The 13,728-nt window shown below is 38.5% G+C and overlaps 1 protein-coding gene across 1 annotated transcript in view; it reads right to left on the bottom strand.

Moving 5' to 3' along the window:
- The window catches only part of smchd1 (structural maintenance of chromosomes flexible hinge domain containing 1), a 162,307-nt gene that overhangs the window by 146,659 nt on the left and 1,920 nt on the right, over positions 1–13,728 (bottom strand). The window contains exons 2-9 of the mRNA XM_020529185.2: positions 10,907–10,982; positions 8,484–8,645; positions 8,248–8,330; positions 7,562–7,695; positions 5,283–5,397; positions 4,778–4,897; positions 4,144–4,310; positions 1,715–1,805 (exon numbers count right to left, since the gene is read on the bottom strand). Coding sequence (XP_020384774.2) covers positions 1,715–1,805; positions 4,144–4,310; positions 4,778–4,897; positions 5,283–5,397; positions 7,562–7,695; positions 8,248–8,330; positions 8,484–8,645; positions 10,907–10,982 — 948 coding nt within the window. The remainder of the gene's footprint in view (positions 1–1,714; positions 1,806–4,143; positions 4,311–4,777; positions 4,898–5,282; positions 5,398–7,561; positions 7,696–8,247; positions 8,331–8,483; positions 8,646–10,906; positions 10,983–13,728) is intronic.

Here is a 13,728-nt window from a genome sequence, read left to right as displayed (position 1 = left end):
AAACGTCTCATCTGTTCTAAATAATCTCACCGAATCCTCCCTGCATCTACCCTGTCTAGTCCTGTTAGAATTTTATAAGTCTCTGAGATTCCCCCTCATTCATCTGAACTCCAGCAAAAAACAATCCTAACCTAGTCAATCTCTCCTCATACATCAGTCCCACCATCCCTGGAATCAGCTTGGTAAACCTTCGCAGCACTCCCAACAGCAAGAGCATCCTTCCTCAGAAAAGGCAGCCAAAACTGCACACAATATTCTAGGTGTGGCCTCAAAGGCCCTTTATAACTACAACAACACATCCCTGCTCCTATATCCTCAATCTCTCGCCATGAAGGCCAACATACCATTTGCCCTCTTTACCACCTGCTGCATCTGCATACTTACCTTCAGCGACTGGTGCACAAGGACATCCAGGTCCCGCTGCACATTTCCTTCTTCCAATTTACAGCCATTCAGGTAGTAATATGACTTCTTGCTTTTGCTTCTAAAGTGAATAATCTCACATTTATCCAAATTATACTGCATCTGCCATTGATCTGCCCACTCACCCAACCTGTCCAAATCATGCTGAAGGAGCTCTGCATTCTCGTCACAGTTCACTCTCCCACCCAACTTGGTAGGATCTGCAAACTTGATGTTACATTTTGTTCTTCCATACAAATCATTAATGTATCTTGTGGAGATAGTAGGAACTGCTGATGCTGGAGAATCTGAGATAACAAGGTGTAAAGCTGGATGAACACAGCAGGCCAGGCAGCATCAGGGGAGCGAGAAAGCTGACGTTTCGGGTCTGGATCCGAAATCATTTCTAAAGAAGGGTCCAGATCCCAAACGTCAGCTTTCCTGCTCCTCTGATGCTGCCTGGCCTGCTGTGTTCATCCAGCTCTACATCTTGTTATCCCAATATATTTTGTGAATAGCTGGGATCCCAGCACCAATCCTTGTGGCACTCCACTAGTTACTGCCTGCCAAATTGAAAAGGACCCATTAATTCCTCTCTGCCAACCAGTTTTCTATCTGTCTCAATGCACTTCCCCCAATCCCACGTGCTCTAATCTTGCAATAATCTCTTATGCGGGACATTGTCAAACACTTTTTGCAAGTCCAAATATACCACATCGACTGGCTCCCCCTTGTCAACTCTACTAGTTACATCATCATAGAATTCCAACAGATTTGTCAAGCTTTATCTCCCCTTCATAAATCCATGCTGTCTCTGTCTAATCCTGCCACTGCTTTTTAAATGCTCCGCTATAAAGTCCTTGATAATGGAATTGAGAATTTTCCACACTACCGATGTTAGGCTTACTGGTCTATAATTCCCTTTTTAACATTAGCGTGACATTAGCTACCCTCCAACCAGCAGGGGCGGTTCCTCAGCCTATAGAATTCTGGAAGATGACTACCAATGCATCCACTATTTTTAGAGCCACTTCCTTAAGTACCCTAGGATGTATATTATCAGGCTTAGATTTGCTTAGTTTTTTAAAACAAATTAGAATACAGGCATCACTAACTAGGCCATCATTTACTGCCCATCCCCAATTCCTCTGAAAACTATGGTGATGATGTGTGTTTCTTAAACAGCTGTAGCCCTTGGGTGTAGGGACACCCAGTGCTTTCTGCTTGTATTGCAGATTTCCCACATTCATAGTCTTTTGTTTTAATTTAAGCATTTAAGGAAACTGCATGAAAATTAATGTTATAATATTACCTCAATATCAATGTTGTTAAAGGGTCCTACTTCTTTAGTAGCTGTCATATCATTTCCTTTAGGTCCATGAATGTAGTAATGGTATATGTGGCTAAAAACGAAGCAAACATATTGAAGTATTTCATGAAGTTGAAACAAACAGTAATTTTAAAATCGGAATGCTAACGTACATAATTCATGCAAAATAAATAGCTCAACAAACTGTCCAAAAAAATACCATGCCATGAGTTCAGTTTGCTTAAGAATTCAGCCCCTTAGCTAGTCCTTCAGAATTTTTTGCCAAAGAATTAGGTGATGTATCAAGCTGTAGCAAACCTTTACTTTAAAAAAACGATAATGTGTAAAGAAGCAATTGTCACCAATTTAAAACTGATACAGACAGTGGTTGCAAACAATCTTTTCTTCGCCTACATTTTCCATGAGCTAGAAAATTTATATCTGGTAATACTCAGAACGTTTATCGATGACTCAAAATACTTCTCAAAGTACATGATAGTTTTGTTTAAGGTTTAAAGTGTTACCCATCTCAACAGAAACATCCTATTTTGGCTTTCGGTATTGGTCCAGAAAGAAAGTTAACTGATTACATTTCGGATGGGTACCCACAATTATGCCTATCTCTTTGTGGGCTAAGTGGAACATTCCTTATTCTAGTCCCACTCAGGTACCCATCCACAACTCTTTCTCCTGTTCATTGATGACATCATTGGTGCTGCTTCATCCGGAATTGGAATCAACTTTGCTTCCAATTCCATCCCATTCTCACTGTGAGCTCCTCCATCTGACTCCTCCCTTCCCCTCCTCAACATCGGTTTCCATTTCTGGGGATAGAATGGCCATCAATATCCACTACAAACCCACCAACTCCCAGTTACTTTGTCTATACATTATACATCCTCACACACTGCTTCCTGTAAAGTCTTTGTTCCATTCTCCCAGTTTCTCCATCTCATCTCCAATGAAGGGCCCTTCTACAAAGGGGCCTCTGAAATGTCCACCTTCTTCCTCAACTGAGAATTCCCCACTACTGTGGTTGACCCATCTCCCGCACTTGGGCCCTCACCCCTTCTCTCCCCTCCCACAGCAACACTAGAGTCCCCCGGGCCTCAATTACTATCCCACTAGCACCCACATCAAAAGGATTATTTTCTGCCATTTCCACCGGATGCCATATGACACACAGTCCCCTTCCAAAGGGACTATTCCCTCCAGGATACCTTGGTCCACTCCTCCCCCACTCCCAACACCTTCCCGCATCCCCAAGGCATCTTTCCTTGCAACCGCAGAAGGCATTACACCTGCCTATTTACTTCCTCCCTCCTCTCTACCTAAGGCTCCCACCTTCCAGATTAAGCAGCAATTTACTTTAATAATTGTACTTTCTTCAAACTAGTCTACTGTATTTACTGCTCACAATGTGGGCACACTGAGGAGACAAAACTCAGACCAGGCGACCGCTTTGCAGAAGACTTACACTGTCTGCAAAAATGACCCTGAGCTTCCTGTTGCCTGCCACCACCTTGTTCTCTGGCCAACACCGCTGTCTCAGGTTTGCTGCAGTGTTCCAGTAAAGATCAATGCAAACTGGAAGAACAGCAGCTCTTTTTCCCCTCAGGAAGCCTGGAGACTTCTGGACTCTGTATCGAGTTCAATAATTTTGGCCCCAATCACCTTGTCCCACGTGCTTACTGCAGCTCCCCACCATCAGCAGGCCTTGTCATCACCTGGGCTATGACCGCAACCAACCCATGGTCAACTAATAATGGTCTCCATTAATAGCTATTCATGCTCCCAGGCTGACTTACCTATTCCTTTGTCTGCCCTACTGTGGATCTATCCCCGAGCTTCATCTCCACTTATTGTTTACTCCTCCCCCATTCCCCCACCCCAATTTTTCCTCGCTAAAATCACTTCTGTAGAAATGTCAATGGTCCCAAAACCTTAATTCTGCTTTCTCTCCACAGATGTTGCCAGACCTGCTAAGTCTTTTTATCTCTGAAATTTCCGTTTCTATTTCTGATTTCTAGCAACCTCAGTTCTTTGGGGATTTTTAGTCACGTTGTAAACTATTTGCTCACACAAAAATAAAATGTATCTAGTTAGTAAAGGTAGGAAATTATTGTCCCACACACAATAATCCATAAAATACATTGGGACATCCTACTATTAAAACTTAAATAACTACATTTCAAATTTTTACGTTTTACTCTACAGGTATTCCAACCTAACGAGTCCTTTTGGAAAGTACTTTACAACTATTGGCTTCAAACATTTCAGTCTACTTAACATGGTCCAGAAAAAGTGTTCATAGATTACACTATAAATATAGGTCACCTATAGCTGCAATTAGAAAGTCATATCAAGACCTATGGTTTGCAACAATGAAGTGTTGATAAATTTTTATTTTAAGATGAACAGTTGTCACTCACGCCAACTGTCTGGTCCACAGGTGAAAGTAATTTTTTAGGTACTGCACATGGGCCTGCTGAACTCCTGTGATTATTACTGCAGTAAAACTTTCCTTGTCTTTTTCTTCCACAATGAGACTGTGGAGGAATCGTTCATCTTCACTGGTGATGTGCATTGAATCGGTGGCCTATTTTAAAAAATACACAACATTTTGTAAAAGAAAGTTTTATGAATGTGAAATATTTTAGAACTATAATCTCGAAACACAGTCACTACATTTGTTTAACAGTCTAACCTATATATCCTGTACCTGGAAACAATATTTCATGTACAAAAACTCCTTATTACTTCTGCTTCAGTGTAATTTAAATTCAACTCCAGTTTGTCATAATAGACCCACCTGAGGTTATTTTAAATTAAACAGTTACATACAGCCAGGCAAATTATGCAACTGCATTAGAATTCAATTCTGTCCATCTTCAGTAGAAACTTGGTATCACGTTATACAGATTTATCAATCGGAAAACTTCAATCCATACATTTTAAACAGATTTCAAACATAAATCGGGAGTGTTAAGTTACACTGAAAACACTGAACAGAATTTATCTCATTAATTCTAAATTAAAAACCTCAAGAAAGACTAAGCATATTACCTTTCTATTTCTGATGAATCCACTATATATTGCCTCTTTATTTTTTTCCTTCTTTTCAAAATCATCTTTAGAAAGCATTAATTCATGTACATCTTGAGATTCAGCTGGTTTGGTTATCATCTATAGAAAAACACAAAAAGTACATGCAGACAGAAACAAAACAAATACTGCACCATGTAATGTATCAAGTAAATAATTATTTCCTTTAAAATTAATAGACACCTTAAATTTCAGCGCAGAAATGGCTTATTTATGTAATTGGCTTGTGATACTAGCAGTAATGATTTTCTAAAACTTTATTTAATTAAACTGCTACAGAAACAAAAAGATTTACTGAGATACTGATCTACAAATTGTACAGACTGTTCTTTATATTCAAGATTTTCTACATAACTGTACACTATTTTTGCTCTCCATTCTACTGATTCTTAAGTTAATCTGTAGTTGACTAAACCTTTATTGAATTGAAACACTTATTCCAAGGGCTATGAATTTTGAAACTTACTCTAGTTGATTGGCCAATGAAGAAAACTGCTTGCTTCCCACCAACACCGAAATAAGAAATGTCACTATTGAGACTGCGAGGCACCATGGGTGGACGGACATATCCTGAATGATCACTGAGGAAATAATATTCATATATTTTATACATAATAAAGATCAAGCTCAGTTTGCTTTTCACTTGAACTTTGATACAACTGGGTGCCCTTCTATGCCATTTCAAATGGCACTTAGGAGTTAGCTACATTGCTGTGGCTCTGAAGTCACATGTAGGACAGATCAGGTAAGGATAGCAGTGACCCACATGAATTTTTATAACAATCCTGCAGTTTCACAATTATTATTACTAGTATTGTACTAACTATTTGAATTTAAATTAGTCCAGGCAAATTTGAATCCATATTAATTCATGTCTATAATGGACAATTTAACATGGCCAGTCTACCTAACCGGCACAGGATGAGGTTACCAGAAGGACTCTTTCTCAACACTGACCCTCGCCTGAGACATGGTGACCCTCAATCACTGCCAGTTGTCTCTCTCTAATTACAGCAGTTCTATGGTCTGGTGTGACAACGGTGATCTTATCTTTACCCATTGATTCACTGTTTCAGGCAAGACATGTCAAACTGAAGTTTTGGTAGCCTGTCCTAAAGGTGTTTTAGTATTTGTATTATTTTTCGTAATAAAACAAACAAACATTCTTGTTTTATTATGAAATATTCTTTAATTTTTAAACAAAAATAAACATGTCAGAAGTTTCCAGTACAAATAAGTGTTGCAATATAGCGGTGGAATATAGTGAAGATATGGATTGATGAACATAATTCTCAAAAATGTCACTGAACTGCAACTCAGCTTACTGAGAAAAGAGATTGGAGGCTAGTTGCTTCATCTGGGAGTAAAGAAGTTACAAGGATATCTGGGAAACACTCAATATAATCCAAAATAAGTGGCATTAAATCAATGTCAAGATAAAAGACATTGAACTATCAAAAAACAAACATGCCCAATCCATACAAAGCTTAAAGCACATCCCCCACCAAGCCCTTGATAGTAATAGTGTAGAAAGCAGGCAAGTTTAGAACTAGCGTTCTTCAACAAAAGAAGTCCATTTGTAGCCTTGCATTGAAAAGGTCTCAGGGTAAAAGTGATCACGTGGCTTAATTTTGGACTGGGTTTAATAGTTTGACTTAACTGTTGATTTGATCCATCTAGATGGAGAAACTTGATTAAAAGGTATGACAATGGCCAGTATTTAGAGTTAATTCAAAAATTCTAAATGTTGTCAAAAACAAGTGGAAAAGATCATTTTTTCATGACTAACCAGAGAAGGCAAAGGTAGTGACAAAAACAGAATTGCTGTGAAAACTCAGCAGCTCTGGCAGCATCTTTGGAAATAAGGCAGAGTTAACTTTTTGGGTACAATAATCCTTCTTCAGAACAGGCAAAGACAGTATCAGATTAAAGAGAAAGACTGATAAGGCAGTAACAGAGAAGAAAAGGTTGGGAAGAATTTAGAATTAAATAGATGGTAAATATTTAATACAAAAGGAAATTGAGAGCAAAACAAGAGTGAACCAAAAATAAGTTTGCAAAAGCCATCATGTGAAAAAGGAAGAGAGTAACAAGAATAAATATGTGTCCCTTAGATGCTAAGAAAAAAAAGAAAACTATTTGTGGGGAATAAGGGAGTGGTCAAGATATTAAACTAGTGCTTCATATTTACTGTCACAAAACATTCCCATAGTGGGAAACTAAGGGTCTAGTGAAAAATACTTAGTTTTAAAATAAGCTCTGGAGAAATTAATGGCACTAAAAGTTTATAAATCCCTTGGACCCAAGGACCTTTATTTTAGGGTTTGAGAAGAGCTGGCTACAAGGATAATGGACAAACTGATTTTCATCTTCCTGAATTCCCAAGACTGTATAACAGTCCCTATGATTGCAAGATAACAAAGAAATTCATTGCGTACGAAAGGGAGAGGGCAGAATAGCAGAACTAGTTAATTAGTATGACATCAGATTTAGAGAAAATGTTAGAAATAATTAGAGGTCCTGGGGGGTATCAGACTACTTAAATCTTAATATAGATGGGTGGTGTCAATGTAGATTTGTGACAGGGATAACATTTGACCTCTCAAGTTTTTGAGATTGTAATTAGCAGAGTTTATGAGGAGGAAATTGTGAAAATATTTAAATTTGTAAAAAATATTCGATAAGAATGTCAGAAAGAGGTTATTGGAGGATTTGAATGAGCATGTTTACATCCAGGAAACAAACCTTTCAATGTCATCATCCGTTCTGGTGAACTTGGAAAGTCGATACACAGCCCAGTTATTAAGTTGCTTAGATGTCATTCCCCTCCCATTGTCAATTACAGCTACAGCTGGTTTACCTTGTGATTCATCAAACAACTAAAAAGGAAAAATAGATCATTAGAATTGAATTCAGTGAAAAATCTGCAAAGCATCAAAAGTAGACAAATAGTATTAGTCAGTTTCTCATGGTATCATGTACAAGAGTTTAAGACCAAAAGCAAATTGCAGGAGAGACAGGTTTGGACATTGAATTATTACAATCTTGAGATCAATCCCCACATGTATTTCTATCAATATTACAGGAAGTATACTCGCTCTTCTGAAGAATAATTTGTTATTAAGTCTGCAGATGTTGCCATGTACTCTTGAAAACTTTTCCACCATACTCTCTATTCTTATTTTCATATTTCCATTATAAATGCCTACATCCACATTTTTATTGGAAGTTGTCTCCATTAACTCATCATTCTGTTATTGGACCTCTCTCCTAATTGCTGCAGCATTTCAATATGCAGGAGTGTACAATTCCAGTATTAGAAGTAATTACAGGCAGTTTCCATTATAATGTGGATCTCGGAAGTGATAAGTGAGGAGGTTTACAGGAAGTACACAATATTATATTTGAATATAATATATTACATTACTCACCAGTCGGACCTGTATATTACGAATTCCTTTGTTATTGGCTGTTGCGGATAAGGAATTATCTATCAGCTCAGCGAAGGCAAATGCTGTTTATTGAAAATAAATGGTTATTGGTGCTTGGTCTCTCTTTAGTAAAGCTACATTCCAATCAGAGTAGTTCAAGTTCTAATCAAGCTAGATCGAATACTCTCAATTCAGAATTATTACTCAAAATTAAATGGTGCAAGGTATATACTTACGCAATGGAGTCTGTCCTTCACTGGCATAGTATTCATACATTCCACTTTTAACCAACGTATCATAGTGAGGAAGAAAGTCAATTCGCTCCCTGGTAGCCGAGGGCAATGTTTGGTCGACTGAGTTAAGTATATACAAGGTAACGCCATCTTTGACACATTTATCTAAGTTTGAAAAAGAACACAAAACAGTTTGATATATTCCCAAAAAATACATCGCAACTTAAAATTATATGTATGGCAAAAAAAAGGAAAGCCGTTACTCCAACAGTGAATCCAAATATTTTCTTATTCAAATATCATTAAGATATGTAATCAAAACTATAAGACAGAAATCTACAAAAAAAAGAGGCAAAACAATCTGTGCAAAACATTTTGTTCGAGCATTATCTTAATATGCAATATGCTATTAAATTAGCATATTGTAAAAGATAATGTAAAACTACTCGAAGATGTCAATCACAATATGCTTAACAACTTTCAGAAAGACGTGATTCAAAAATAAAACAATATTGGAGAACTTCATTTGCTATATATTCAAAGTAAACATAGCTGGCTACTTTTTTTTTAAAAAAGTCTTTCTGACCATATGTCTTACCATGACAGAGGTTGGAGGAGTACATCATTATAGTCCTGCTATTCCATGGATCACAACATAAAAAGAAAAATACTCTTCCTAGTTACCAAGCTGCCAATTAAACACCTAAGCTATATACAGCTTTTAAACAAAAATATAATCAACCATGCTCTTTTTAAAAATATATTAATGAATATAATTGCTTTTGTAAAGAAACTTAATCAATGAAAATGCAATACATAGTTAAAATACACAACCAGTAATGTTGAAGTATAAATGTCTATTCCTCTACATAACCCAAAACAGACACACTTCAGCTAAACAAAAAATTCAGTTTTCCCTATCCAAACTTCACTTTAAAAAAGAACCAATTCTGGCTGTTAGGGCTAACTTAAAGGCAGAAAGGATAAGGCAAAAGACAGATAAATCTGATGTCTGTCACGTGATCAATGCAAACAGAGCTTACTCAGGAAATACAATATTGAGATATTCATCCGACTACTATTTCAGAGGAAAAATAGATTTCATGCTGAATTCAGCAGAAGTGTTCTTCTGTGCGGACCCCGAGCACTGTGTGGCAGCGACTTCCAGAACCAGAAGTCAATGCTGCAATTTGTGTTGGCAGGCTGATTGCCATGCGCAGAACCTCTGAGCAGCTATGTACACACACAGATGAAGGAGATCATGGTCCCAGCATCATGACAAATATGATGGTTTAACATAGCTACCAAAAATCCCAATTAGTCTTTGAATGACTGCTTTCAGGAGACAGAAAACTCACATTAAGATCCCTCAGTAAGAAGTGAAAGCTATTTATTGTGACATTTTAACAAAACAGTAAAAGATTTCTAATTTATGAAACTTAAACTCTACCCTATTTAAAACTCCTACACAGATATATATGAATGGAGGGGAAAACAAAATGGTTAGGAGTGTTGTGTATCACCAATCCAAAAATCACAAAACTAGATCAGTTGGGTTTTGCATTATCAAAACATCATGGCATCACTGAAGTTATCCACACAGTGACGATCAATCTTTAGTTCACCAGTTGCTTGGTTGGACCCAGGATCCTTCTTGTCCCTTCAGGTTTTAGAATTATTTCTTTCATTGTCTCAGTGTAGTCTTTCAGCTCTTTCCGCAGAAAATTAGAGATAACAACTTTACCAAAAGGAGGAAGGGGAAAAGGTGAAGCTAATGTCAGGTGGCTTCCTTGCTTCACTTTGTCTAATTCACTCTACTCACAGCCTATGTTAAACTGCAACCCGATCAATCAATAGGTTGTTGCCATGCTGAGTTCTCCTGAACCTATCACAAACGTTGTTATTTTGTTTGGACTCAACGTCCCTAAAAAAAATGTAACTGTTTCATATGCACGTTAGCTTCACTCACCTTCCCAAAATTACAAATATTTCCTTGTACTTTTTCTCCTTTTAAGCAATGTCCATTTTTCTCAGTTTCAGTCCATAGTCCAAAAAAGTAGTCTCTCTTACAGCATAAAACTTGAAATCGATCATCCTTTTCCACAATCTTTCAAAATCTAAGTCCTCCAAAAATATTAACTACGATGATTCACCAGTCTTTAGATACTTACTTGAAAAAACTACATTAGTTTTGAATAAAGTATTGCGTGGTTTATGTGCAAGGAATTAGTATGAGCACAAGATATCATTGCAATATCTGTTACTTGCAGTTGCTACGTTCTCTCACTTAGACCGGTTATATCAGACATTAAAGCATTCAATACAGCAAGGTCATCATACATGATAATGAATTGTACTCAGTCAGGCAGCTAGATGAAAGACGCAATGTTACATAAAATCCAATCAGAGCATTCAAACAAACTTACCAAAGTTTTGACTTTTAATTTCTTTCCTATTTGTTGTTGTAATTACAAAATTATTTCCTGTAGTAATGTCAAAAGCCTGAAAAAAAAACAATAGCCACATTCAGCACACAAATAGCCAGCTTTGCTTCAAAGTTTCTTCAGTCATCCAAGGACATTTTGTGGGAAACCTCACAACCTTTATATTGTAGCTGGATAAGCCTTGAATGTTATGACACTTCAAATGCTGTGTGTCAACTGCAGTTTCAGAGTAGCTTTAGTCGGTACAGACTCAATGGGCCATGGGCCAAAGGGCCTCTTCATTACTATTCTATCAACTGCACCTTCCACACATCAAAGATGTAACCTTGTTTGACAGTTCAATGAAAATTGTGTTAATCATGCACATGCATGGTCACTCTTATCCTATCAATTTTTTTTTTTTTTTTTTTTTTTTTAAAAAGGCAGTGGCATAGGTAAATGTGTGGGTCAAAGACTGGCGCAGCACCAATGGGTTCCGATTCACGTGGCATGAGCACCAGTATTAAGAAAAGTCAGAGCTGTTCCACTGGCATGGGTTTCATAAGGTAGGCGACAGCCGAGTAGTATTATTACTGGCTTGTAAATCCAGAGACCCACGTAATGCTCTGGGGACCTAGGTTCAAATCCCAGCATGTCATAGAGTCTGAGAGTCATAGAATTCCTGCAGTGTGGAACCAGGCCATTTGGCCCATCAAGTCCACACCATCCCTCGAAATAGCATCGTACCCAGACCCACTCTATTCCTGCATCTCCCCCCTAGACACTATAGGCAATTTAGCCTAGCCAAGCCACCTAACCTGCACAACTTTGCACTGTGGAGGAAACTGGAGCATCTGGAGGAAACCCACCCAGATACGGAGAGAATGTGCAAACTCCACATAGCCAGTCGTCCAAGGCTGGAATCGAACCCGGGTCCCTGGCGCTGTGAGGCAGCAGTGCTAATCATGGAGGTGCTCCAATGTCAGGTGATGGAATTTGAATTCAATAAAAATCTGGAGTTAACAGTCCGAAGAATTCATTGTTGATTGTCAGAAAAATACACCTGGGTCACTGATGTACTTCAGGGAAGGAGACTGCCGCCCTTACCTGGACGAGCCGACATATAACGCCAGACATACAGAAACGTGGTTAACACTTAACTTCCCTCCAGGCACTAAGGTTTTGGAGTAGATTTGTAGGATACGAAGGAAAACTGGAAGTGAGGCAATCCATCTCAACAGACCCCAGAGTTTAAAAACCAGATGGGAAAACACACCGACACTTCATCAGAAGCTGCACTGAGGATGTTACCCAGCATGGTAACGAACCATCTGCGAAACAAGAAACCAGCTCGGCGAGCCAACCAACCTCAATTCCCTCTGGGCAATTAGAGATGGGCAATAAATGCTGGCCTAGCCAGCGATGTCCTCACCCCATGAATGAATATTTTAAAATAAACACTGAACCTTTCCACCATTTATATAAATGATTTGGATGTGAACATAGAAGGTATGGTTACACATGCAGATGACACCAAAATTGGAGATGTAGCAGGCAACAAAGGTGGTTACCTCAGAGTACAACAGGACCTTGACTGGATGGGCCAATGGGGCGAGGAGTGACACGTGGGGTTTAATTTAGATAAATGTGCATTTTGGAAAGGCAAATCACGGCAGGGCTTATACAATTAATGGTAAGGTCCTGGAGAGTGTTGCTGAACAAAGAGACCTTGGAGTTGCAGGTAGATAGGATAGTGAAGGCGGCAATTAGTATGCTTGCCTTTATTGGTCAGTGCATTGAGTATAGCAGTTGGGAAGTCATGTTGTGGCTGTACGGGGCATTGATTAGGCCACTTTTGGAATATAGCATGCAATTCTGGTCTCCCTCCTAAAGGATGTTGTGAGAGTTGAAATAGTCCAGAAAAGATTTACAAGGTTCAGAAGGGTTGAGCTATAGGGAGAGAGTGAATAGGCTAGGGCTATCCTTCTTGAAGCGTCAGAGGCTAAGGGGTGACTTTACGGGGGTTTATAAAATCATGAGGGGCATGGATGGGGGAAATAGACAAGATCTTTTCCCCGGGGTGGAGGAGTCCAAAACCAGAGGACATAGGTTTAAGGTGAGGGTGGGTTAAGATTTAAAAGGGACCTAAGGTACAACTTTTTCACACAGAGGGTAGTATGTGTATGGAATGAGCTGCCAGAGGAAGTGGTGGAGGCTGGTACAATTACAATATTTAAAAAGGCATCTGGATAGGTGTATGAACAGAAAGAGTTTAGAGGGATATGTGCCAAATGGGATTAGATTTATTTAGGATACCTGGTTGGCATGGAAGAGTTAGACCGAAGGTTCTGTGCTTTACATCTCTATGACTCTATATAACTAGGATTGTGCTAATTAACCTAATTAGTGTTGAGGGAGGAGGGGTTTTCATTAAAACTTCCCTTCAAAAAAAATCAAAAAATTCAGAGAGCAGAAGCGCAGGATAGTGAAGAGGATAATTGAAGTGAAGCAGGAAAGGGTTGAAAATACACGCAAAGAAAGATTAGTTAAATATAGAGAAACTCAAAAATGCAGCACAGAGGGATCAGGGTATTCTTGTGCATGACACAAAACATTAGCATGTGGGTAATGCAAGTGGTTAAGGAGGCAAATGAAAATTTGGGGTATACTGTTAAGGTTTTGGAGTTTAAATATAGGGAAGTCTTGTTACAACTATACAGTGTGTTCGTGAGATGTACTTGGCGTATGTTGTGTATACTTTTGGTCCTATATTTAAGGAAGGATATACTCACATTAGGGCAGTTCAAGAGGGGTTAACTAGGCTG

The sequence above is a fragment of the Rhincodon typus genome, chromosome 4, assembly GCF_021869965.1.
Source record: "Rhincodon typus isolate 14 chromosome 4, sRhiTyp1.1, whole genome shotgun sequence".
Classification (NCBI taxonomy): Eukaryota; Metazoa; Chordata; class Chondrichthyes; order Orectolobiformes; family Rhincodontidae; genus Rhincodon; species Rhincodon typus.
This window is presented reverse-complemented; position numbering and strand designations above follow the sequence as displayed.